The sequence below is a fragment of the Sycon ciliatum genome, chromosome 4 (genome assembly GCF_964019385.1).
Source record: "Sycon ciliatum chromosome 4, ocSycCili1.1, whole genome shotgun sequence".
NCBI classification, from domain to species: Eukaryota; Metazoa; Porifera; class Calcarea; order Leucosolenida; family Sycettidae; genus Sycon; species Sycon ciliatum.
In genome coordinates, this window is record NC_088646.1 from 5,612,187 (window position 1) to 5,637,037 (window position 24,851).

At 45.8% G+C, this 24,851-nt stretch overlaps 4 protein-coding genes across 4 annotated transcripts; 2 read left to right on the forward strand and 2 right to left on the reverse strand.

Annotated features, from left to right (window-relative positions):
- Nucleotides 1–2,737: 2,737 nt before the first annotated feature.
- On the reverse strand, nt 2,738–9,462 carry LOC135814081 (V-type proton ATPase subunit e 2-like). The gene is made up of 4 exons (XM_065327141.1): nt 9,271–9,462; nt 6,367–6,414; nt 4,825–4,951; nt 2,738–3,364 (listed from the first exon to the last, which is right to left on the reverse strand). Exons 1-4 carry the CDS (start codon nt 9,375–9,377, stop codon nt 3,362–3,364), a joined length of 285 nt encoding a protein of 94 aa, XP_065183213.1. The 5' UTR covers nt 9,378–9,462; the 3' UTR covers nt 2,738–3,361.
- A 245-nt stretch (nt 9,463–9,707) lies between these two features.
- LOC135814086 (charged multivesicular body protein 1b-like) lies at nt 9,708–14,859 on the forward strand. Its single transcript, XM_065327149.1, has 9 exons — nt 9,708–9,994; nt 11,235–11,254; nt 11,580–11,657; nt 11,954–12,022; nt 12,209–12,286; nt 13,181–13,249; nt 13,454–13,561; nt 13,826–13,942; nt 14,333–14,859. The coding sequence occupies exons 1-9, from the start codon at nt 9,976–9,978 to the stop codon at nt 14,375–14,377; spliced, it is 603 nt and encodes a 200-aa protein (XP_065183221.1). The 5' UTR covers nt 9,708–9,975; the 3' UTR covers nt 14,378–14,859.
- Nucleotides 14,860–16,575: 1,716 nt separating this feature from the next.
- On the reverse strand, nt 16,576–20,086 carry LOC135814085 (GATA zinc finger domain-containing protein 1-like). Its single transcript, XM_065327148.1, has 4 exons — nt 19,621–20,086; nt 17,729–17,788; nt 17,123–17,300; nt 16,576–16,974 (listed from the first exon to the last, which is right to left on the reverse strand). Exons 1-4 carry the CDS (start codon nt 19,891–19,893, stop codon nt 16,865–16,867), a joined length of 621 nt encoding a protein of 206 aa, XP_065183220.1. The 5' UTR covers nt 19,894–20,086; the 3' UTR covers nt 16,576–16,864.
- A 198-nt stretch (nt 20,087–20,284) lies between these two features.
- LOC135814087 (kinetochore protein Spc25-like) lies at nt 20,285–24,802 on the forward strand. The gene is made up of 6 exons (XM_065327150.1): nt 20,285–20,518; nt 21,233–21,298; nt 22,081–22,131; nt 22,516–22,605; nt 23,089–23,187; nt 24,167–24,802. The coding sequence occupies exons 1-6, from the start codon at nt 20,395–20,397 to the stop codon at nt 24,289–24,291; spliced, it is 555 nt and encodes a 184-aa protein (XP_065183222.1). The 5' UTR covers nt 20,285–20,394; the 3' UTR covers nt 24,292–24,802.
- Nucleotides 24,803–24,851: the final 49 nt, after the last annotated feature.

Sequence of the window (24,851 nt, forward strand, 5' to 3'; positions counted from 1 at the left end):
TGGTCTTGGTCCGAGGAAGCTGAGACGCTCCCTTCCTACTTGAATCCCAATCGAACTCGCGCACTTCCACCGAAACTGGGTGACTGCGCCCTACTAGATGGGGATTTGTATGCAAAATGTCACTAAAAGCGCCATTTCGTTCTTATAAAAGCACGGATGACCGCGATTGGCCCATATGTTGTAGTCTTTTGGACGCTGAGTCGACTGGTTTTGGTCCGAAAAGGCTGCGATGCAGCGTTCCTCCTTTATTCCCAATCGAACATGGTTGAAGAAGCGGTCACGTGCTCCTGCGTACACCAGTCACCTGGTCACCGTGCCTGCAGGGTACAACTTACTAGCGTGTTTGACCTTTTTTGGGTGCAGTCCTGTCACTCGAGTTGAACTCGAGTTGAACCTTGGTGTGAAAGTTGTCGCCTGCTGGCGCGGTGACCAGGTGATTTGGGCACCCAGGAGCACGTGACCACTTGTTCAACCATGTTCGATTGGGAATAAAGGAGGAACGCCGCATCGCAGCCTTTTCGGACCAAAACCAGTCGACTCAGCATCCAAAAGACTACAACATATGGGCCAATCGCGGTCATCCGTGCTTTTATAAGAACGAAATGGCGCTTTTAGTGACATTTTGCATACAAATCCCCATCTAGTAGGGCGCAGTCACCCAGTTTCGGTGGAAGTGCGCGAGTTCGATTGGGATTCAAGTAGGAAGGGAGCGTCGCAGCTTCCTCGGACCAAGACCATTCGACTCAGCACCCAGAAGACTACAACTGGTGAAAATTTGATTTTAGGGTATACTTCCCCTTTAACATGTTTTTCGATTTTGACAGCATGTTACAAGGCGAGGACTCTGCCAACCGGTTTATGGTTGTAGTCAGGAGCACTACGCGTCCTCGCCTTGTAACATGCTGTCAAAATCGAAAAACATACTAGTAGGTTAGTAGGTTTACCACTCTACCAATACCATTGCATGTGTAGATCTACGGAGGATGATGTCTTCCGGTAGATCTACCTGGTCCACGAGGGGCTATGGACTCGGAGAGCAGGAGAAGAGAGGATTGAATATTGACCAGTCAGTATGCGACTACGTGTTTGTAGAGTCTAGAACTACAGCCACGAGTGTCCAGTCCCACTCCCAGTCATGGGCCCCAGCTAGATCCTGCACTGACTCAGTCTGTCAAAAATGTGCGGTCCGGACCAGAGCGGACAGATTCGAACGACAGTTTTGCGGCGATGCATCCATGGCAAGGTCCTACCAGGTAGGTGCTACATAGCATTTAATTAGCAGCTATGACAGGGCAGGTTCTTAGTTTCCATGTCGTGACGCTTGATGCAGTGGACAGGACACGACCTGGCTATCCACACACGTACACAAGATTACTACACAACGGGCTGGGCATTACAGGCAGGAGTGGTATCAAGAGTATACTAGTAGTCATGGTTATGATTGTACTCTTGCCTGTCTTGGTGCTATCCATGCATGATAACCCCCATGCCACGGGATACCCTTGTAATTGGTCACATACAGAGAACTGCCAAGAAACTGCTGAACTGTGACTTCTGAGTCCTGATTCACACAGTATTGGCGAGTTGTCACACAGGACACACATGTACCGTCTACATTGTAAATCTACTGGTTACGCATCTGCAAGTAGCAAGAGTAAATACCCCCCAATAGTTACAGAGTGCATTGTACCGGTAGTTACATGTACATCGTTCATTCAGGGAATAGCGAAATCACATGTGTGTTTCACTACTCCCGTGATACCTACTGCCGTACATTTTGCAATACATGTACCGGCAGTGGTAACCGATTAGTACAGTCATGGACGTGAAGCAATTCCACCTCCACCACCCTTTGAGTCATGGACATCATTGTACACACCGGTATGAAGATGATGTCATAATAAGGCGGAGGACTCTGCATTGAAAACAGTATTCCTGACTGCCACCGGAGCAAGGATCTGGTCTCGCGACAATTATGCCCTGGTTCAGACCCTCTGTGTTCTAAGGGGGGGGGGGGGGAGGAGGAGGAGGGGGCAGTAATCATTGCGATGACATTCACTGTTCTCAGCCGAGAGCACTCAGTTGTGAAAGCCACGACCAGAGTATTACAATGATGTGACGACTTCCCGGCTGAGAGTGACGAGCCGAGAGAATTAAAAGGATGCCGTTTGCAGAAGTTGGCAAAAGAACCAAACAAAACCACCAAAACGATTTACGCAAAAAAAATGCACATAGGGCAAGATAAACAATATGACCAGGCAGAAGTGCAGTACAGTCAGACCTCGCTTATCCGGTTCTCGTTTATCCGGATCCCTCGCCATCCGGAAGAAAATTGTTGGTCACCGATTTACAGGTATGCTATGCACACACACAGTATGTGTGTTCGATTATCCGGTTCCCTCGCCTATCCGGATATTTTTGTGGAAAACGGATGTGTGCGGTTAAGCGAGGTCTGACTGTATTTTGAAGCCGTGCATTATAATTACTCCCTTTCATGGTTGTAGACTGTGGAGACTTCCGACACAATTATCTACAGTGCATGCTCATACAGCTGCGGAACAACACCACACCGCCCAGTCCCTTAATAACAACCTTACTGTAAGTCACACATACCCGTGCTCAACCAAACATTGACACAATCATGCACTTCCAACGGGCTGCAAAAGAATAACGTTACTCGGAACCCTTGTAAGCCATGTGCATGGTCACCTTCCAACACACCGAAAGCTTGAACATGCACAAGACAAATGCCCATACGGGTACTAACATTGCCATACTTCCGTTTGTAAAATTTACATAATGTTGTACACTCACTGGCAAAGACCAGCTTACTGCCATGCATAGCAAGAAGAGCAACAAGAAGAAAATATGGAAAAGGCGACAGTTGCAAAATACGAGACGAGTCTATTCACATAAAACCTCCATGGGAGCTTCATGAAGATCAAAAGGAGCAAGTTTTGGCAGTACCAATGCCAATACTATAAATATACAAGGCAATAGTAAAACACTAGAAGCTGCAAATAAAAAATTTCAATTCAAACCTTTACGGGAATGTTGCAATGCAGGGCGTAAGTTTCGTGGTGGGAGTGGGGAAACACATTTCGGAACTATCTATATTGCAAACAGCAGGTCAGCAGCAGCACCACACGGGCAGGCAAGGGCACCTCTACACAGTTGAATCAAATATACAAACTCTCCTACACTCACAGGCAGTGAGCACGTAATTGAGACAGTCACCTAATCACAGGTATCAGGCATGCCGGACGCACATAGGAATGGTGCTAGAACGAGTGGCACATTTGATATCATCATCTACGATAGTTTCCTGGCAGAAGGAGGTAGCATAGCTAGGATGTCATCATCACTGCAGAGGAAGGAGCAAAAGATGAACTACCATCAGCAACACTCAAAGATGACCAGCACTATTCATGCTATCACCACAGAATTTGTAATACAGTCAAACCCCGTAAGGACGAACACTGATAAGGCGAACTTTCCATTAGCACGAACTAGGCATCAAATCAAGTCAAAATTATTCGTTTACGACGAACTCCTAACTTTCGCGATTCGCGGCGAAGACGAACTATTTTCAAGTGCGATTTAAATAAAATCAGCGCATAGTACGAACTTTCGGTCCACGTGCGAGTGCTGTCTTTTTTTTCTTTTTTTTTTCCCGATAGTCGGGAGGTCATACATTGTACAATACAGTAGATGTACGTAGTGAATCAAAGTAGGCGTAGATCTACCAGGGAGTCGTCAAATACCGGCTATTTGACGACTCCCTGAGATCTACTACATGTATGATGTAGTACATTCGTCCTTTCCCGGTTCAGCGTAGACTGGTCGCGTCGTTGATCGCGCGAGGCGAAGGTGACTTCTATTCCGTTGATTTTGCAATGTTGCGATGTTGTCCCAGTGCCCGAGGTGAGTTGTGAAGTGAGCTGTGAGGAGATTCTTGAAGTGTTTTGTGAAGTAAAGAGCCTTGATCCATAGAGGGTGGGGGCGTTCCTAGTAACTTCCTACGGATGCGGAAAACTTAGCGTCCACAGGCTCCAGACGAGTCTCATGTGAACCGTGAATTTATTTGTGAAGTACGAAACTCGGATGTTGTGCTTCACAGTCGTAGTCATTCACATCCAATCTATAATTTTAATGTAATGCACGTGTTTGTTTATGGAGGCACAGTCACGAATCGTTGCACATTGTACTTACTTCGAAGTACTAGTACCTGATTCTGGCTTTTATGCTAAGAATAAATGCTTCCCAAGCTCCCATGTACCACAGCATGCACCTTCACGTAAATACAATCATATGATATGCGTATTGATTTTTTTGTCAGATTTGGATAAGAAGAACTCCGGATAAGACAAACAAACTTGTTCAGTCTCTTGAAGTTCGTCCTATGGCCTAACGAGGTTTGACTGTATGGGAGCCATTCAAATTCGACAAAAGTGTGAAAAAATAAATGAGCCACAAGCTTCCTTCTATTACGTGTTCATATTGAACAGATTTTTAAACTAGTACTAGTAGTACTGGGTTAACCGATACTTTTTGCAATTCACTGATGAAGCAAACAGCACTTGAGCCCCTCCCCAGGTTTTCAAAATATATCGGTATTCATGGGAGATTCGTAACTCCTCACTAGTGCTTTCGCCAACATCTACTACAAAGCTAACGCTACCACAAACGCAAAAGTGTGTGGATACAAAAGCACACTTGTGCTATCTGCGTCACAACGTCACATCACGTGCACAGATTCGCCGTGCGTGGCTCAAAGCCTCATGGCCACCATAGCTACACTGGGCGAGACAGAATCCGCCTTACCTCCTCCTCCATCGGGCAGCGAATATCTGAGTCGCCATCCCACTGTTGCCTGATGAAACAAGCTATATTCTTCTCGAGCTGTGGAGCGGTTAGGGGATTGTACTGGCTCAAGAACGTACACAGCCAGCTAAAGACAGGAAAAAGCAGACAACTTTCTCAATGAAAAGTATGCAAAGATAAGAGCAATTAAGGGTCCATAACCACTAGAACGTGCAAGGGTCCAGTCGAGCTTGCGAGTAATAACAATCCTCGATCGGCCATGAGGAAAGCGTTGCTATTCGCTTTCCTCATGAAAAAAAAGTATGTGATCAGGCGGTTACTGGATCTAGTAATACAGATAGTGTCGTCGTTCATGAGTTGTTGCTAAGACTGAGGTTGTTATTCACGAGGTTGACTGTGACATCACTTTCTGCATGCGGTTCTGCCGTAACGGAATCTTCTTCTTTACGTCGGTAGCACATGGCAATACACTCAGGAGGTTGCGACACGCAATCACAGATCAACCTGTCTCTGCCTGCGACACGCAATCACGGATCAACCTGTCTCTGCCTGCGACACGCAATCACGGATCAACCTGTCTCTGCCTGCGACACGCAATCACGGATCAACCTGTCTCTGCCTGCAACGTCGCAAAACCTACAACTTGCTTTAATACTTTTCAAAACCATATGGATAATGCCATGTTTGGATTTCGTTGCAACAGAAACCAATGCGGACCTGCACACTCGGGGGAACATGTACTCTTGGTATGAAGCAGTGTGTCATTGTAAGGTGCTCGAAAAGCTCAGCTTAGGAGTGAACGTTGTCATGCTGTCGCAAGATTGGCTGTTGCAAAACAACGCACCGTGTTGTTCAAACAGTACAAACACTACTACTCCGCTTGAGTTGCTCAAGTATTTATCTCAGGACCCGTGTGAACTAGTTACTTGAGCGATCAGTGGAAGTGGTGTGGGTATGCAATGTGCAATTATGCCACTATGTCCGACGTGCGACGTAGTGATCTGGACTGCGGATGCACAACACCCGTAGGTTATAGTCTTATAGAGCAGACTTGCTAGTATACATGACCGCAAGTATATAACAGCAAGCACTGTAATAGGAGACCACCGGTGATCTCATGTACTGGACTACAGCTTTCAACCGGTGTAGACAACCAAGTGCAACGACTAGTTTCCTCTGCCCTGTAGTGGGGTGGGTGGCAAACACTGTCATCACCGTAGGCTGTAGCAGCATCACACACTGCCAACATCACTAGTCTGAGACTCTCGGGCTTACCACCCTCTCACACAGCACCACACGCTGCCAACAACTCAAAGGCTAACCACACTCCCACACAGCATCACACACTGCTAGCGCCACTAGTTCGGGGCTCTCAGGCTGACCACAAGCCCACACAGTATCTGGGACTCTTAGGCTGGCCGTGCTCCTGCACAGTATTACCCTGCACAGTATTTCCCCGCACAGTATTATTACCCCGCACAGCATTACACGCTACAAGGAATAGCACAACACTACATGTTGCCAGTCCTGAAATCTACTTACAACAGGTAGCAGCACACTGCAGTCGTTACCAGCATGGTCTGTACAATTCTGCATCACACAACACAGCACGCAAAACACAGCACACACCCGTTCTTCATCAGTCATCAGACAAGGCAAAATCATGATCAGTACATAGCTTAGACCACAAAATGAAAACAAAAACAAAAAGCAAACACACGCAGTCTTCATCACATTCGTCATAGCTTTGTGTAGAACTACTGCACAGTGCAGTAATTCTGGCGAGCTTTGCTTTGCATCAAAGTTATCCGCCTTTACCACAGCAAAGCTCGCCAGGCTTTGCTTTCCAAGTGAAAATCTGTGTCAGCATATGAATACTGTAAGAGTGGAATCTCTAACGGGGCACAAAGGCCAACGTTCTAACAAGAAAGAATCCATCGTTAACTCGAAAAACGCAACTCAAGAAACGTTACACGTATGCTATTCCTTCTCTCCTCTGTAATAGAAGACAGCTGTGTGATAGCAGGACTAGTAACATTTTCAACTCTTACAGCAGCGTTGAGAGGTACTTGGGCGTTTCGGCAATTTTTTTCCAGCAAGCTTTGGTGACATGTATCTGAGGTACTGAAACTACTTCGAATCGAACTACAATGCACAATCATGAGGTTTCGCAAGATGTGGAAAAAGCCAACCACGAGCTACTGATCTGTTATCATAGGGGCAGAGACGGACACGGTTTCACCACTAAACAAGAGCTTCCCTTGGAAATATCTTTAATTATAAAGAAGAGGCACCTGTGACGTGTGTGTGTGTGTGTGTGTGTGTGTGTGTGTCACGCTCAGGCCATGCTGCGGAGCAGCGCTGCCCTGAGCACGCGAAGCGTGCGAACAGTGTAGCTAGCGGCCGCAGAAGCACTGAGCACGCGAAGCGTGCGAATCGTGTAGCTAGCGGAAGCAGCCACAGAAGCACTGAGCATGCGAAGCGTGCGAATCGTGTAGCCACCACCACGTGCTGAGCACGCGAAGCGTGCGAACAGTGTAGGTAGCAGACACGATCAGTACGAGTAGCAGTAGCAGCCGCGCGCAGAAGCACTGAGCACGTGAAGCGTGCGAATCATGTAGCCACCTAGCCTAGGCCATAGCCTGCACTAGCAGCCGCACAAGCGCTGCGGACCACGTGAACCGTTCTCTGCAAATAGAAACATCTGCAACAAAAGGATACAAAAGATCTGCACTGACTGCACTCTGCATCTGATCTGCAGTGAAGAGCGTATCGCACTTTTGTTCGTAAGTTTATGAATTTTTTTAGCCGCTTCATCCGCCACCAGGTGATGGACAACCCTGACCAGCCTCCCGAAGGCGTAACAGACGTCCCTCCTTCTCCTTCCAACGATGAAGAACCTCCCTCACCAGGACTTCAGCGGTCTGGCCACCACCACGTGCTGAGCACGTGTGCTGTTCATGTACTTGCTTCACCCGCATGCCACATTCGGCCAGGCAACACTGGCCGGGGGTGCTGCTAGTCTAATGATAAAACCAATCCCACTGAGAATTGAGAATGTGGCATACAGTAGAGTCGCGCGCACAATAACGTAGTCTCCAGGAGATCAGTCTGGGATGTTCTTATCTTTGAGCAACTTGGCTGCGTTCTTATCACGTTCTTACAGTCCATTTCAAAACTATAGACGCGTAGGGTTTTTGAAATATTTCAAATCTGCCTGGAACTTTTTGAGAATAGTTTTCGGAATATTGCTCAGGACCGCTCCACAATTACTCTCATATAGTTTCTAAACGATTGGATAACAGACGCCCAATTTGGAAAAAAATATGCACAAAGTGATCACAGATTTTATGTGGTATAGATGCTGGCATAACCGTTTTTGCCTAGGTACGCGTCTATAGTTTTGAAATGGACTGTAGAAACAATTTGTATTGGATCGTATGCACACACTACTACATACATATGCAGCACAGGAACTGTAAGAGCACCATCGCCGATGTTCTTAACTTTAGGCTGTGGCGCTCTTAGTATTTCAGGCTGGGCGTTATTGGGCTCCGTATTCTTAGGCGCGCGACTCTACTGTATGTTCTGGTGTGTCATCCATTACACATGGCCAATTAATACCCCTCAGTACCGAAGCTTTGAAGGGGAGAAGAAGCGTGCGTATGGGGAGAGAATTCTCCACGTCGAGCATGGTTCCTTCACCCCTCTGGTCTTCTCTTCCTGTGGGGGGATGGGCCACGAAGCTGCCATCATGGTAAAGAGGCTGGCAAGTGCTTTAACCGTGAAGAGACATGCGCCGTACAGCCAGATGGTGTGCTGGCTCAGATGTATGCTAAGCTTTTCGCTAGCCAGATCTGCTATTCGCTGTGTCCGTGGATCACACTCAATTCGCCGCCATCACTTTGACCATGCCCCTGTCGACCTGGTCCGAGCATAGGCACAGCTGGTGGTCAGCTAGACAGTTGTCATCATGTCTAGTTTCTGAGAAGTTCTCAATCTCTCATTTTAATGCCAGACGTGAGCCAGCCCCTGGCTTAACAAAATGGGTGTTCCTTTTTAGTTTTGTTTTTCTTTTCTTCTTCTTCTTTATTTTACTTTGCCCATACAAGAGGCGTTGTACATTAAGACCCCTCATGCGTTCAGTACAACATTTTCTTACTTTCTCACTCTGCAAGTGGAATAGTGCAAAGAAAGTTGTATTTCTGACAGACACGCGACTGAGATCGTGAATGGCTGCAGATTATGATGCCAATTTGAATTGAATTACGTATGACCATCAGTGTGACGTTCTGAACGCACCGTGAACAAATTCGCCAGTTCAACGTAAACATAACTACTCTCCATCACATTGCAGTAAACGTCTGGGCGGTGTGGTGCACACGCGACAGCAGCACACTAGCATACCTTCCCATAAACCCTTCAAAGTTGATTTCCCTCCCTTACCCTTTGTTGGGGCTTCTCTTCATGACGAAATTGACGAGTACGGGGCCAGCGATACCCACTATTAGCCAGAAAATGGTCACCACGCTAAATGCAGCTGCAGCACTCATCTTGGCAGTCTACTGTGAACTGAGTTAGTATCAAAATTGACCGTTCAAGACACTTCTCCTTCTTCTTCGCAATCAAAAAGATGTGCTCAACAACGACGAAAGTCTTGACGCGTCATGCATGACGACACTGCACGCGAAAATGGCGAAGGCCGAATTTGGACCGGAAAATCGTATCTGCATCCTAAAACCATCCCAGAACATGGTATTTGGAAAACACTGCTGGTATCATTAAAAACCTCTTTCAATATTGGAATTCTGCGATTTTCCGGATGATGTCGTTCAATCACGGCATTACGTCAGTACCCAAGGTTTCAGCTGATTTTGGATGTCCCGATCTTGCTCGACTTGAAGATAAAGATACATTTTTCTCTCCATGGGAAGAAGCAGAGGAGATCTACCTTCCACAAGACCAGTTTGGCTTCATTTGTTGTTTGCGTGAGCAAGGTGAAAGCTTGTTGAGTGTTCAGAGCACAGATCAACTTAGTGTTTTCGTAGAGTAACGATCTGTGGCTGATCCAGGTGTGGACGTTTTGAGTATTGTTTCCTACCTTGCATATTTCTATTTGGTGCGGTGACCAGTGGACGTTGTTCAGCAACCATGCCTAATCAAATGGAGAGTAAGTTGTGGCTTTGTTGCTGACTTTGTTCTCCCTGTACGCAGCTCTTGGGGAGTTGATTCCTCAACCTAATCAGTTGCAAAGGGAAATGTTTAGAAACAGTGATGATCGTGTTCAAATCTCGACTTCTGTTCGAATTTTGAGGCACATTGACAGTGCAGTGATTCTTCTATAGTAGAGGATCCCGAAAGGAAATGTCTATATTCACATTACAGTGTAGTAATAGTACAGCTGTAGTATCTTTACTAGTGCACCAACGGATTGTTTTTACAGCATGTGAAGGGCCATTCGATGTAAAGAGCCAGTAGAAGTACGACAAAAGTTTATTACATGTAGTGCATGCAGTATCACTACAAGACCGGCACTGGGAAATAATCATATGTAGCACCCTTGGGTGGGTGCTGGCAATGTGCGCATGGACCCTTCAGCAGTCGGATCAATCCTGAAACTGCCGCTGCTTGTTTTCGAGTTCACGTACAAGGGAGCTGGGGTGGGAAGAGAGCACCAGTACTTCATACTGCACTGTTCACAGATATCGTGTGCGCGCATGTATATACCCGCATGGGTTTTGATATAGAAGTCTGCAGTCGGTATTGTTTCATCCCTTTGTTGCCTCATTTACGCGGCAGAGAAAAATGAAGTTGAACCTGGTGGCAATGAAGAATGCAATTTCTCATTGGCAGAATTTAAACCAGGCTTGATTGTACCTTGCCGGAGTGCTCAAACTGAATCAGACAAGTTAGGGAGCAGCCAGCACAAGCTGTGAAGGTACTGCTCCACGCGAGAGTGATTTATCCCTATGAGAGCGAGAGCACTGTACAATGCTGATATGGAAGTGCTGTCAATACTGCCAAATGAGGTTCACCCAAAATTGGACATGTTTTGCAGACGACCAACTATAGCCTTCTTTCTCATGTGATAAAGCTGCATGAACGTACATAGCTGCGGTCAATCTAATTTAATGGCTGCTCCATGGCGAAGAAATCCTTGGCAGAAAGCTTTTGATGCGTGTGTGAAATGACAGAACTATGCGTCTCTCAGACCTGGTTAACAAGTACTTTTGTCTATCCCTTAATAATAAGTGACGATCATATTGTTCTCTCTCTTTCTCTCTCTCTCTCTCTCTCTCTCTCTCTCTCTCTCTCTCTCTCTCTCTCTCTCTCTCTCTCTCTCTCTCTCTCTCTCTCTCTCTCTCTCTCTCTCTCTGATCATATTCGCCACTATTGACTGCTCATTTCAGACCAGCTATTCAATCTGAAGGTTAGTCCTCATGGGAGCACTGGACTGCTCATGTGTTGTAGCCACTACATGACTAGCCACTTTATTCATGCAACGTTTAAACTATCAATCACTCTCTCTCTCTCTCTCTCTCTCTCTCTCTCTCTCTCTCTCTCTCTCTCTCTCTCTCTTGTGTCCCTGTTGAGTTTATTCAAGGAAACTGTGTGGGTATTTTGAAATGGCTGATAGATACCACTAGGTGTTCAGTGGTTGTATTGGTGGTGTAGTGCTCTGCCAGTTGTTCTGTCGGATGTTTTGAACTTTGAGTTACCCAGTAGTTTTCTGTCGTTGTGTTCCGTTGCTGCAGTTTGCTGCCAAGCAGCTGACGCGCAATTCCAAGAAATGTGAAAAAGAGGAGAAGGCGGAAAAAGTCAAGCTAAAGAAGGTAGGAGAGAACGAGTTCTGGGACGTCACCCTGCTCTGATTTTTAGCCCTGCTTGTTGCTGGTTGCTATCGTAGTAGTGGTCTGAGATGTTTGCAGTGTTACAACAGCATTGAGACTTACTCGTATTGGGTCATTGAAGGTGTCCACAACTGAAAACTCAAAGAGGTGTGTGCAGTAGTGAATAATGTTCGTTCTTTGCTCGCGGTGTAGGTTCCGAATGTAGGCGAGGAAGTCGTTGTACTCGTTTATGCAATGTGATTTGATGGGTGGTTGCTTCCCTTGTCCTGCTACCACAGGCGATCCAGAAAGGCAACATCGATGGAGCTCGGATTCACGCGGAGAACTCAATTCGACAGAAGAACCAGGTGAGTGGATGTTTCTTACGACCATCATAGTGCCAGTGAACAGCTAGTCATCCCAGACCTGCTCTTGGTGTTAAATTAATGAATATTGCTCCTATGCCAGTCCACAGATCTTGTTTGAAGCTCTTTTTCCTTCTTTTTTGCTCGTCTTCTTGTCCTCGTCTTTGCTGTGGCTGCTGTGTTGTTTAGTCTCTGAACTTCTTGCGGATGTCGGCTCGAGTGGATGCCATTGCGTCACGTGTGCAGTCAGCAGTCATGATGCAGCAGGTATGATACCAGTCCGTGCCTTTAATACTATCCAGTGCTGACTGCGGTGTTCTACAATAGTACTAAGTTTGTGTACACTCTTCACTTCTTCGTCCTACACACACACACACACACACGCACACCTTGACCTTGACCTTGATCTTGCCCATTGCGTACGCAATGATAGCGAATGTCTGAAAGTTCAAGTGAGGACACGAGCGCAGAACTTGGCATGTCGTCACACGCACACACACACACACATACACACACACACAATCACACACATGCACACACACACACACACACACACACACACACACACACACACACACACACACACATTGTAACATGCTTATCCTCTTTTCAGAAGTTGGTCCGTGACAATTTAGCAGTAAACATAACTGCGTGTACAGCAAACAAAAACACTCCACCAGTACCGAGAGAGCGCCCCACCATATCGTCCTTTCATGGTTGTGCTATGGAGGTGGATTCCTGTCCGTAGGTCATGTGACAAGTTCCTGGTACACACATTGCATGCTGTGTAGTCAATCCGTACTCAATTTACCTTCGAGCGGATGCGAGCTCCGCACAAAACATACTAAATGTGACCTTAGCACACAACGGTTCTCGCACCGTACGAACTTAGTTGCACTCTGCCATACGACTTTCCTTTCCCTGGCTGTAAAATCAGTATGGAGTGCTCTCGCGGTACTTTACGGTAATTATACACAGGACTTAAAAGTGGTTGGAGCACCGGAGCTGTTATGATCATCAAGTTTTGTTTGAGGCCAAGAGATGCTCTTGTACTTGCAGAAACGAACCGGTGCCCTCACCACCCGGGGAGTACATTGCTATCACTTGTACCCACATTGATGCTATTCTTCCTGTCCTCCTCCGTGGCCTCTTTGTGACCAGGTAACCGGCTCGATGGCTGGTGTTGTCAAGTCAATGGACTCTGCGCTGAAGTCAATGAACTTGGAAAAGGTAAGTACGTCTTTTTTCTGTTTCGGATACAAACACCAATGAGCCAATACTTGTAAACATGTGAACTTTGATCTCTGTATTGTGCAGATTATTAGCATTGCCTTGCTGTTGGTGAAAGCATTCACTCGCTGATGGCACATTGAGTATAAAGGTGCCAGTGTGCCAACAGAGGTCACTTTTTGTCACGCGTTTCTCTCCTCCCAGGTGGTCGGTCTCATGGATAAGTTTGAACAGCAGTTTGAGAACATGGACGTTCAGGCATCAGCAATGGAGGAGGCTATGAGCTCCACAACCACACTAACGATCCCAGAGGTAAGCTATGGATAGGCACTGTGTCTTGTACCATAGCATCAAGTGCAATCTTGGCAAAAAAAGTAAAAAACTGTACGATGATTGCTGCATCATTCCACTTGAGATTCATGAACAACTTACTTCAATACGATTATGTACTTCCTTGTTTGAATGCGTAACATTGGTACTGTGATAAGCAGCAACACCTCCCGGTAGTGTCTACAAAGATTATCACTGACATTTTGTCTCTCGCTTGTCTTTATCGTGTGACATCTGTGTATGCAGGGCCAAGTGGAGGGACTCATGCAGGAAGTAGCCGATGAGCACTCTCTTGATCTGAAAGTTGAACTTCCGTCGCAAGGCACTGGGCAGCTGGGTCAAGCATCGGCATCTGCAGAGCAGGTAGGGTTTCATTTCTTTTAGCTTCTGTCACTGTGAGCACACGTCTTATCTAGATGCATAGCTACAGGGTCCGTCTTGAGATGTGTGAGTTGCAGGTCAGAGTCTCTTCACATCAGCTCTCCTTCTAGCCCAATTTCTTAGCTATTCTGATCTCAGCTCCAGCTGATGCTCAGGCCATGTGTGTTCTTGCAAGGTATCAGTCGACTACAGTACATGCTGTGCTGCTGGTAGGAACCGCTCATCATTGCTGCTGTACGCACATTGCTGCAATGTGCAGTGTCTTGACTTTTTTAGTGGGCACGATGCATTCACATGGAAAGACCTTCTTTGAGTTGTCTTGGGCCCAGACCATCCTGTATGCTCCTTGTGTCCATTTTGCTGTGTGTCCAGGATGAACTGTCGCAACGACTTGCTCGCCTCAGGCAAGCTGATTGAAGAAACATTCTGGCACCTATTCTTTCCTTTCGTTCACAGTTATGTAGTGTAGTGTTTTGAATTGCGGTGCAACTCAGAGTCTCTTTGCTGTATTATACATCCGTTGTTTGAAGTCATAATAGCACGCTCCCATAGCATTATTTTTACTACGTAGTAAGTAGCAACACCTTTCATACAATGACCCCTCCATGTTGTACATATTTTCTTCATGACAATAAAATTTAATATTGTGTTTTATGGCTTTGAGGTATAGCATAGCATGATCTCCCATGCTATCTGGGCATGCTGCGCCTTTAGTTGTTTTCTGCTGCTGTGCAACGGAACGCGTCTCCTAACTATTTTCGTCCACGCTGCATTTTGTTAGGGCTGTATGATGACTCTTTATCCTTCTCTTCCTGCATACCATGTGTTTTATTATGTGCTTTACATGCTCTTGCCCAGCAAGTGAAACTTTCTCGAAGACCTGCACCGGCACAATTCTACCCTGACCTGACCCTGCTGTTCCTGGAACTTCCAGAGGCTAAAATGATTCCATCGGTATAATTACAAGTTACTATAATGGCATACATGTCAGATCATGAGACAAACCCAAGTCAGGTGCGGGAGAAATAATAATTATTATGTTCTTAGTTGTTGCTAGGACACCTGCTGTGATAGTATCAGGCACCTGCAGATGCCACTTTTTGTAGCTGGACGGGGTTTTTCTTCATTTTGAAAGTATTGATCAGAAGACGGGCCTGTGTGCTGAGGGATCCTCTTCAGTAGAGAGTGCATGGTCAACTAAGTTAGTACACGTATACCGACTATAATCTATGCTTATTCATTTTTATATCATCTAATATTCTAGGGAATTGGTGGATTTCTTTGAAAACAACATTGCTCAGTTGATTATCACCGAACATGGCACACACAAGAAGCCTGTCCAGATTGGGGTGGTCAGGCCGGGCATCCTGCAAGGGAAATTGTATAAATTTTGCCACTTTTTAAATAGTATTCAGATATTTTGAAACTCGGATGGTGAGCCAATTATTGTGAAAAGAAGAAGGACAAAATGTTACGAGTTAAGACTAGATATTTTGAGTGCAAATTTCTTCGAAAATGTACCGATAGTTTCTATTTCTGTGCCTATAAGTACATATATCTGGTTCGGCTGTATGAACCCCATTGTACAGGCCATCTGACGGTGCGCTATACGTACGTACCGGTGTAAAACAATTTTAAAGAATGGACTGTCCACAGTGTGCACAATGGGAATGGGACCCAAACAATTGCTATCTACTCGGCCACTACAGCTGACATGCATCTGTGCTAAAAGAAACACAGAGCGGATCCGAAGCAATCCCTACTCAAACCATCAAAGGCCAAAGCCGCCTTCACACCAGCATTGATTTTCACGACGGTTGCGATTCTTCCAAAGCATCAAAACACACTGTGGTTAGACATAGCTTGGCATGCAGGGATCCAGGGATGCTAACCAAGCCTGTCCCTGGGGGAAATCGCGGAAAAAAACGCGGCATAATATGGCACAATTTGCGGTGAATTTGTGGTAAATGTGCGGTAAATATGCGGTGAATATTATTGATATGCGGCAAGTTTGCAGTTGATATGAGGCAATTTTCAGTGAGTATGTAGTGAAATCAATCAGTTACAAGTCTCTGGTGTAAGCACTCGTCATATTTGAGTACAAAGCCGCCACAATGAGACGTTGCTGACCGCCAGTGCACTGTGTGTACGCGTAGTGCAACAAAAAAGTTCAAAAAACGCGGGAAAATCGCGGAAAACGCGGTCTTTTAAAAATCGCAAAAACGCGGAAAAAAACGTGGCTGTGGAATCGCGATTTTTCCCCGGGGACAGCCAAGCAGAACAATATTCATTTTTCTGACATGCAGTTTTCAATCCCAGGACTGCAAGGCTAGCAATGGACAGTACTTGAGAGTTTGTAGTTGGTAACCATGACAACGTGGTATCCAGGGAGACGCCAAGGGAAACACAACGTGCCTTTCGACTTCGGATCTAGAAGTTCTACGGGATACGTGGTTGGTGTAATTAGCGATTGTGACGTTGACCTGCTGACCAGAAACATCACCCAGGCCAGCAACACCGGCATAATACACAAGCGTGCCTCAACCAGCGTCGCGTTCAACGGTGACTGGAACAGGCAGCCTGGGAGCGAAAACCCACATGGTTCAATGCTCCAGTTGCCGCCCCGTGCCACTATGACTTCCTGCAACAATGTACTTTGTAGTGAGACGTGAAACAAGTGGGTTAGTTAGGCGACTGAAGCTCAACATAGAATCCAGATCAGATGAGCAAAGCAATTTACAAGACGGCAAAAAAAGATCAGCGTTAGTAGCAAGCACATTTAGTGTGATTTGGAGTATAGAGCGGATATGGTCAAGACATTCTGAAAACGAAGAGCTAATGCCAGCATCAGCATAATAGTTCGGTGTTGCACTCTACTACGTAGCACGTACTTTAGCATACGGACTAGGAAGGCTGACAGCATGTCCATGAGCAGCCGGATGAAGACTTGTCCAAGGAAAAGTGACAGACGAACTTTAAAACGGACATAGGTCGAGGTGTTTCTTCTTCAGGACCTACAGCAAAACAAAGAAGACAACATACAAATGTAGGCAGCTACAAGCATGAGTAAACAGCTTGCTGACTGAGCCAAGACACCAAATGGGAGGTATGCATCAAAGAGGACTACCGTCAATTAAGGGGGGGGGGGGGGCTTCACCTTACCAAGCCTGAAGTGATTCATATCAAAGTGTACCGGGTCTGGCTGAGTGGGCAGCAGCCATGTTAAGACGGCAAATGACTCGGCATACTGGTCACGAAGGAAACCTCGGATCTGCGCGTAGTAAATACCTCCTTCCACATCCAGTATGGACACCACGTCACCTATACGGTATGTCATTCCCTACAGCAAAACACACAACATACACCAGCAGCGCATACACAGCATTAGGGTGCAGCTAGCAAGTCAGACAGGATTAAACACCGATCCCCATCATGAAGGAGAAGCTGGGATTCCACCAGCTAATTAGGATGGAAACTTCGCTCTTGCGGAAAGCACACAAACAAAACTCGGTAGACATGATAGCTGGCACGTATTACTAGCACTAGTGTTCCTCTTCACCCCACCTTAAATTCAATGGATTTACGCGAGTGTACGCAAACGGTTACATACGTTCAATAGCAGAGAGAGAGAGAGAGAGAGAGAGAGAGAGAGAGAGAGAGAGAGAGAGAGAGAGAGAGAGAGAGAGAGAGAGAGAGAGAGAGAGAGAGAGAGAGAGAGAGAGAGAGAGAGAGAGAGAGAGAGGAGAGATACAGCTGGTTCGTACTCACATCATACTGGACAGATTCACTGGCATAAAGGGCTGCAGACGACTTTAGTCCTTTCACAGGCTATGCACATGAACAAGAAAACAAAAAACAAAGAGACGCCAGAAACATGCATGAGTAATGAATGAAAGTGCAGGAATGGCATGCAGAGCAATTGGACTCCGCGCCCTTCTGCTACCCTGGTGTCTAACTCGGATTTACTGTAATTTCAGGTGTATAAGAATGTCGGTGTCAGGGACCTGTCAGGTTTTAGGTGTAATGTGGAATTAGGTGACCAGAATTCCCCACACATACAATGCATACTCTATGTGAGCCTTAGGTGTAATCTAAATTTAGGTGCCCGGTTTCTCTACTGAAATCACTGACAATTAGTTACACCGAAAATAACGTGTTTTACAGTAATACCAGTCAGAGTAGTTACATCTCTTCACCGGCTCTCTCATTGCTTTTGTTTCGACTCTGGACATAGCACATCTTACGACACTGTCAGCTACTTCATTCTCTTTTGCTCTCTCACCAGCAGCATAAAAAGAGTAGTCCCTGGGGAGTTCCGGAGAAAACGTGTTTAGTCATAAATTCTCATAATAGATCGGTGTCTGTTGGCTATCAATGGGTTGTATTTTTTCCGAAGTTTCGATACCGGCCTTTTGCCTCCGACTGGAATTGTAAGTAGTAGTGATGGTAGGTAGATCTACAAAGTCTCCGTAACTGTGCGGTCGCAAATTTTACGAATGGTACCGATGCACTGTGTTGCAATCAATTATTTGGACATTATGGAATTTGGTGGATATCAGGGAGTCGCAGCACTTAAGGAGACGAAACGGGCGACTGCAACGCCACAATAACAGTTTCGGTCCCGGGCTCAGCTGCCCGTTCCAGGCACTGTTGGGCAAGGCTGATTTATACACGCTGGCACACGGCAACACGGCTGGAGGACAACTTGACGAATGTTGCTGCTGCTGCAAGTTTCATTCAAAAGCAATCATCAGCTGATTGCTTTTTGCAAGAAAGCTGAAGTAGCAGCAACATTCGTCAAGTTGTCCTTATTCTTATAGGGGATTCACACACACGGGTAAAACCATGGTACTGGGGGAAAGGAAGAACCTCTCGGGAAAAAATTGGCAAAGCCGTGGCCGTGGACCTCAGGGCGTTTGTCAAGGGAAACATCCCATGGCTATGAGACGCGCATGCGTAGAACCTGTCTTTGGCGAGAACTCTGAACCCTAGTTGTACCCCGTACAGGTCAGGAACTGTGCCTGTGTGATGACACGACCACCCGTTTTGGGTTTTTCACCGTATACGTACTTCGAAGTATTATTATTATTATTTATATTTATGTGGAAGAGAAAAGGACATATGGATACGAGTTAAGAGTAACTCTCCATCACTGTAACATGATACTATATACAGTCAGAAAGTGCAATAACTAGGCACAAAACTGACAGAGTACTGAAACATTCTGACTGTATATAGTATCATGTTACAGTGATGGAGAGTTACTCTTAACTCGTATCCATATGTCCTTTTCTCTTCCACATTTATGTATGGCTCAACATCCGAGTTTCAAATTTATATTTATTAAAATTTTAATAGGGCATTCCCACAGGCCTAAGGCCAAGTAGACGTAAACGGGAGTCAGAGAACGTAGTGTGATGAGGGCCTAACAAGAAAGGTTAAGATGCACGTTATTTCTGACGTGACGCGAAAGTTCAGCTCGCGTTATTCGGCTCGTGCGTCGAAAAACAACGCGAGTGACCTGCAGCTCCATCAAAATTTGGAGCTTTACGCTAAATTTGACGTGAAACTGCGGGTCACGTCCGAAATAACGTGCATCTTAACCTCTCTAATGTCTTATCTTGACATGTACTGCTGTAGATGCTAGCCTAACCAGTTACCTGAGATTTCATCATAGTCCGTCTGTTCTGCTGATTGCGCACACGGGAGGATTTGTACTCGCCTTTGGCAGCGCCCATTTTGCCCTTGGGACCAGTCAGGCGCTCCCTGCACCTCAAGCTCATACCTAGCTTCTCCTCCCTGACTCTAGCATGCACCTGCGGTCCCTGGTTAGAGCAGGCATGGCACAGCACATCTCCATTGCCTGCCTTGTGCCACATAGGCGACTCAAACACCTTGCAGTCAGCACAACATGGCTTGAAACCAAGGGGCATTGTGACCCCCACGAGCAGAAATTTTCACCCCCGCTCTGCTTGGGCTAGCTAGCCCCGGTCCTTCGACAAGCTGGTCAAAGACTAAAGCACCCTCCAAATGAAGAGCTTCGCAAACCCATCATCTGATCATCGACATAATCATTGCCATCGGACTGCACTTACGCCGGCGACGACAAGACGTGCATGTACTGGCCGGCCAACACTCAACAGACTCGTTCCACAAAAATTAAAAATAATCATCAATCCTGAGTAGACGCTACGCGTATACGATCTTGTTGCCATATCTGTCAAGACGACCACGTATCCATAGTGAAACGTATCGTGGGTGATTACGTCACCCGCGAAATTCAAATAATCCGAAATGCAGACGAGTCGCGAAGGCGAATATGAGCTGAGATACGTGAACAACGCCACTTGCATTTCTACCAGAGATAAAAACAAGAGCACGATCGGATTGTTTTCTGGAAGCTTAGAGGTTTTGTCGCCATATCCATCAGTGAAATGGAGCGTTTAGAAAAAATCTTGAATGATCGGTTGCAGCTTGGTGAAGCATTCGTGGATCGTGTACACCAGTCCAGAGCTGAGCTGGAACGTCAACTCCTGGAGAGGGACACGGACTACCAAAGTTAGTTCATGCATTTCAGCAGATAGTGAATGAGTAATGTGCCATATACATACGCCTGGCAAACTCAACTGGTAGTAATCCACCACGAATTTCGACAAGATGGAATGTTGATAGCATTGTCAAAATTTGCTTATATCCGTACCCTGACAATGGATGAAAGGGAACGTACCAAATAGTGTACATGACTGTACAATCAAAGTCTCTAGTTCACCTCAAGTCATACTTGGCACATTACTCGTACCAGTAGAGAATGTAGTAGTAGTCTTTTGTTCGTGCTCGCATCATGCACTGCACTGATTATGAAGTACACAGCAGCAGTACTGTAGTAGTGCTTTCATAGCTTGGTGCACCAAACAAAACTACTATCTTCACAGATACCTATCCAATCCAATTTCTGGTCCGGTTAACATGAAGGAAAAAAAGCTCTTTGTTGTCTGGTCATACGCTATTCCATATCCCTGGTTTGTGGGGATAGATATTGCTAATCCTTTCTTCACTCTCTCTCCCTCTCTCTCTCTCTCTCTCTCTCTCTCTCTCTCTCTCTCTCTCTCTCTCTCTCTCTCTCTCTCTCTCTCTCTCTCTCTCTCTCTCTCTCTCTCTCTCTCTCTCTCTCTCTCTCTCTCTCTCTCTCTCTCTCTCTCTCTCTCTCTCTCTCTCTCTCTCTCTCTCTCTCTCTCTCTCTCTCTCTCTCTCTCTCTCTCTGGCATATCACAGGGCAAATCAACGAATCCAATTGCAGGCTGAAGGCAGCATTGGCGCAGTTGCAACACAGTGCCGATGGTTAGTATATCAACACATACACGTAACATAGCCCTGGCTATAGCTATAATTATACTGTGTTGCACTGTACCGTATCATGAGTAGGACACCAAGCAACGTATACATTTACCGAAAGCCAGCTATTGCACTAAATTGTCTGGTTCTTTTCCACCTACTATAGAGTTACTTGTGACAGCTGCTCCAGGTGGCGGTTGAATACAGCCGACGGAGGCGTGTTTCAAATCTTTATTCTCACGATGGCCTGTGGTCAATAAGAGTGTTTCAAATCTTTATTCTCACGATAGCCAGTGACCAATAAGAATTGTTGTTGTTGTTGTTGTTGTTGTTGTTGTTGTTGTTGTTGTTGTTGTTGTTGTTGTTGTTGTTGTTGTTGTTGTTGTTGTTTGGACCGGTGACAAGAGGGCAGTGGCGGATATTTGGAGTTTAGTGGCGGAAATATCGTGCATGATGGAGTGCAGAGATGAAAGAATGAAACACACTGAAGCTGAAGAATATTTCCTTAGATTGGTTGTTATTGTCTGACAAAGCATCATACTGGCATGGCTTGCCGGGCAGTGGTGTAGTGATACATGCTGTCGTTTCCAATTGTTTACTTGCCGAAGTTTTGATGAACGTATAGTTTTGGTCAGCCAAAGGACATTGCGTTGTGGTGCTGACTTTGGAATTAGGCATTAATGTATTCTTTTCGGAGCGAATTATTTTGCCTGATGATGGCGTAAGCATGAAACTTGGGTTGCAGTGAAACCTCGTTTGCCTTTTTTTGTATTCTGTTCGGTGTTCAGACCTGCAGGTGGCATTGCTTGAGCAAGAGGTCCAACAACTGGAGTCTGAAGGTTGGTTTGACCTTTCTCCCTGGATGGACATGAGCATGACTGTACATGTATCGAGATAATTATGTTATTTATGGGGCAAACTGTTGGCACATGTACATCTAATTGTTTGGAAAATTAGGCAACCTTAAATACTGTGCCAGCTGGACGCCTACTTCAAGTACTGATATAATTGGCCTCAATTGAAAACATTTTCAGTTGAGAATTGGTCTGTGTGCGTAAATCGCGAACTAAAACTGGTCCAAGTGTTTCCCGCTTTACAGTACTTCCGGAGTGCATGCATGCACACTCACTTTGACTCCACTGGCACTATGGCCACTGGCCATGCATATGCATGGTGGGACATGTACTTCACAAGATAACTCGGTGTGTGTGTCTTGTGCACAGCTTCAGCCATCAATTGCAAGTATGAAACAGTTGACAGCCAGTGCCAGCTCTTTGAAGATCTGCTGAAAATAAAGTTGCTCCGCATCGAAGGTGAGCAGTTCTGCTGCAGCTGTCTGTCCTGTCACTGTGTTGCCTGGGTTACTGTGTCTGCTGTTGCTTCATTTGTACTTTGGAGATTTGCCTGTGTATGTGTTGGCACCTCCACTGTAGCGTTTTGTCTGTGCCATAAGCCTATATTCACTTTCCCTGTTTCTCCGCGGAATTGCTGCTGCTGACAACATGGACGTGGGAACATAATTATCAGCTTTTACTTGTGCAACTTTTCTCCCTTGGCCCAACTTTGGCTGATCTTGAGTAGATTCGGCGAATGATGCGTCAAGTCTATTTCACACTTCCCTCCCTCTCTCTCTCTCTCTCTCTCTCTCTCTCTCTCTCTCTCTCTCTCTCTCTCTCTCTATCTCTCTCTCTCTCTCTCTCTCTCTCTCTCTCTCTCTCTCTCTCTCTCTCTATCTCTCTCTCTCTCTCTCTCTCTCTCTCTCTCTCTCTCTCTCTCGTGCATATTATTATCTACAGAAAACACTGTGCAGTTTGTGATGTCACACATTGATCCAGCTGATCCAGAACAGGTATTTCTGTTCACGTTACGACCTGAAGACAATGGTTCATTCACAGGTGAGGGAAAGACTGAGATGATGACCGGACAACCATTGGTCATGTACATGTAATTTCACGGAAGTTCAATACTAGTAAATGCTTCAGATGTCATTAGAGCACACATGGCTTACACTGAGTTACCATATTTTCCGGAGGATAAGCCCCGCATGGTACTATTACCGTAAAGTACTGCAAGAGCGTCCCACCATCTCGTCCTTTCGTGGTCGTCTTGTGGAGGTGGTTTCCTGTCTGTACGACACGGACCTTGTACACACATTGCACGTTGTGCAGTCAATCCGTACCCAGTTTACCTTCGAGCGGATGCGAGCTCCACATAAAAACATGCCAAATGTGACCTTTGTACACGAAGGTCCTCAACCGTACAAACTTAGTACTAATAGTAGCACTCTGCCATACGACTTTCTTCCCTTGGCTGTAAAATGAGGGGGGAGGGGGCTTTGGCGGTACTTTACGGTAATAGTTTGAGACATATCGGAATGAAGAATTGTTTCTGTCGAGCACGTTCACGCTGTGCTTCATTCATCAACCGGTGACGTGAGCATCTTGTCGAACTTCGTTCTCACACTTATTTGGCGGTCTAGTTCAAGCAGCTGGCGAGCAACGTGACATTTTTCTAGGCTACATTTTTTTCACCCAGACATATTTTAGCTCCCTGTGGCCCAAATTATTATTAGCTTGTGCGTTGGAGTGCGCACCCAAGACGTGCTAGAGCTGATAGCCAGTTAGTTGTAGAACGTCAGTACTGTCGGTCAGTTTTGTGCGATGTTATCGCATGAGCTGATTGTCAAGTAACTGGTGGTGTTAGTGGACATTATAGCGTAACTTGTAGTTCCTTGGTCCTTTCTTTACTAGAGAGATTTGTCCGGCCTACACAATATTCTCGGAAGCAGCTGGATTCTCCACACAGAACTCAGTTTCTCTACCAACGTTTACAACTGTACCCTGAAATTGTTGTCTACTTTCTGGTTTCTTGCAGTTTTTGATCAAGATCCAGATCTACCCAACTTTCATCAGTTGGTAACCGAGCTAAATCAGACGAAAGACACTGGCAAGTTTGTTCGTGCAATCCGGAAAGGCTGGGAGGAGCAGATGCAAGCATGAGAGAAATGCCTCATCAGCAACGCAATGCTCTGAAATAAACTAACCCTATAAACTACTGCCTACTTTTCTTTTACCATGAAACCATTTGTGCATCCACAGCCCAAAAGAGAAGTGCTAGTCACTCCACTGAGGATCATACATGCCATGATTTAGCAAGGACATGAACTGAATAGACTTGTGTGTATGTTCGCAATTTAGCCTGCTGTGCATTCTTTGATGAGCTGTGTGTACTGTCTTGAACTCCTGGATGCTCCACATTAAATTGTATTTCCTGTTCTTCAATATTTCCTTGGAGATACTTCTGCTAATGTATTGCCACTTCCTCAACTCACATGTTGCTAGTGCATGTACATACTTGATAACGTTGTATACAATACAATTCAGTACAGTACAGCTATGTACCGGTATGTTGAAGTAGCAATCACAATGCCATAACTGCATAAGTGCCACCATTCTACTCGGCACTTCAGACGGAATCAGTTGCCAACACATGCGCGCTCTCACTCACTCTCTCTCTCTCTGACCCACACAGTAAAGTTTCCCGTGCCCCTCCCCGTCTG

Excerpts from the sequence above, each read along its gene's own strand:
- LOC135814085 (XM_065327148.1), bottom strand. The coding sequence starts at position 19,893 with ATGCCCCTTGGTTTCAAGCCATGTTGTGCTGACTGCAAGGTGTTTGAG. Across the intron at positions 17,789-19,620 it reads GGACTATGATGAAATCTCAG|CCTGTGAAAGGACTAAAGTC; the intron begins GTAACTGGTTAG and ends TCATGTGCATAG. Across the intron at positions 16,975-17,122 it reads TATGAATCACTTCAGGCTTG|GTCCTGAAGAAGAAACACCT; the intron begins GTAAGGTGAAGC and ends GTTTTGCTGTAG.
- LOC135814086 (XM_065327149.1), top strand. Across the intron at positions 12,287-13,180 it reads CAGCAGTCATGATGCAGCAG|GTAACCGGCTCGATGGCTGG; the intron begins GTATGATACCAG and ends CTTTGTGACCAG. Across the intron at positions 13,943-14,332 it reads CATCGGCATCTGCAGAGCAG|GATGAACTGTCGCAACGACT; the intron begins GTAGGGTTTCAT and ends CTGTGTGTCCAG.
- LOC135814087 (XM_065327150.1), top strand. The coding sequence starts at position 20,395 with ATGGAGCGTTTAGAAAAAATCTTGAATGATCGGTTGCAGCTTGGTGAA. Across the intron at positions 21,299-22,080 it reads GTTGCAACACAGTGCCGATG|ACCTGCAGGTGGCATTGCTT; the intron begins GTTAGTATATCA and ends TTCGGTGTTCAG. Across the intron at positions 22,606-23,088 it reads AAAGTTGCTCCGCATCGAAG|AAAACACTGTGCAGTTTGTG; the intron begins GTGAGCAGTTCT and ends TATTATCTACAG.
- LOC135814081 (XM_065327141.1), bottom strand. The coding sequence starts at position 9,377 with ATGAGTGCTGCAGCTGCATTTAGCGTGGTGACCATTTTCTGGCTAATA. Across the intron at positions 6,415-9,270 it reads AAGAGAAGCCCCAACAAAGG|AATTGTACAGACCATGCTGG; the intron begins GTAAGGGAGGGA and ends TGTGTGATGCAG. Across the intron at positions 4,952-6,366 it reads GCAGTGTGCTGCTACCTGTT|CTGGCTGTGTACGTTCTTGA; the intron begins GTAAGTAGATTT and ends TCCTGTCTTTAG.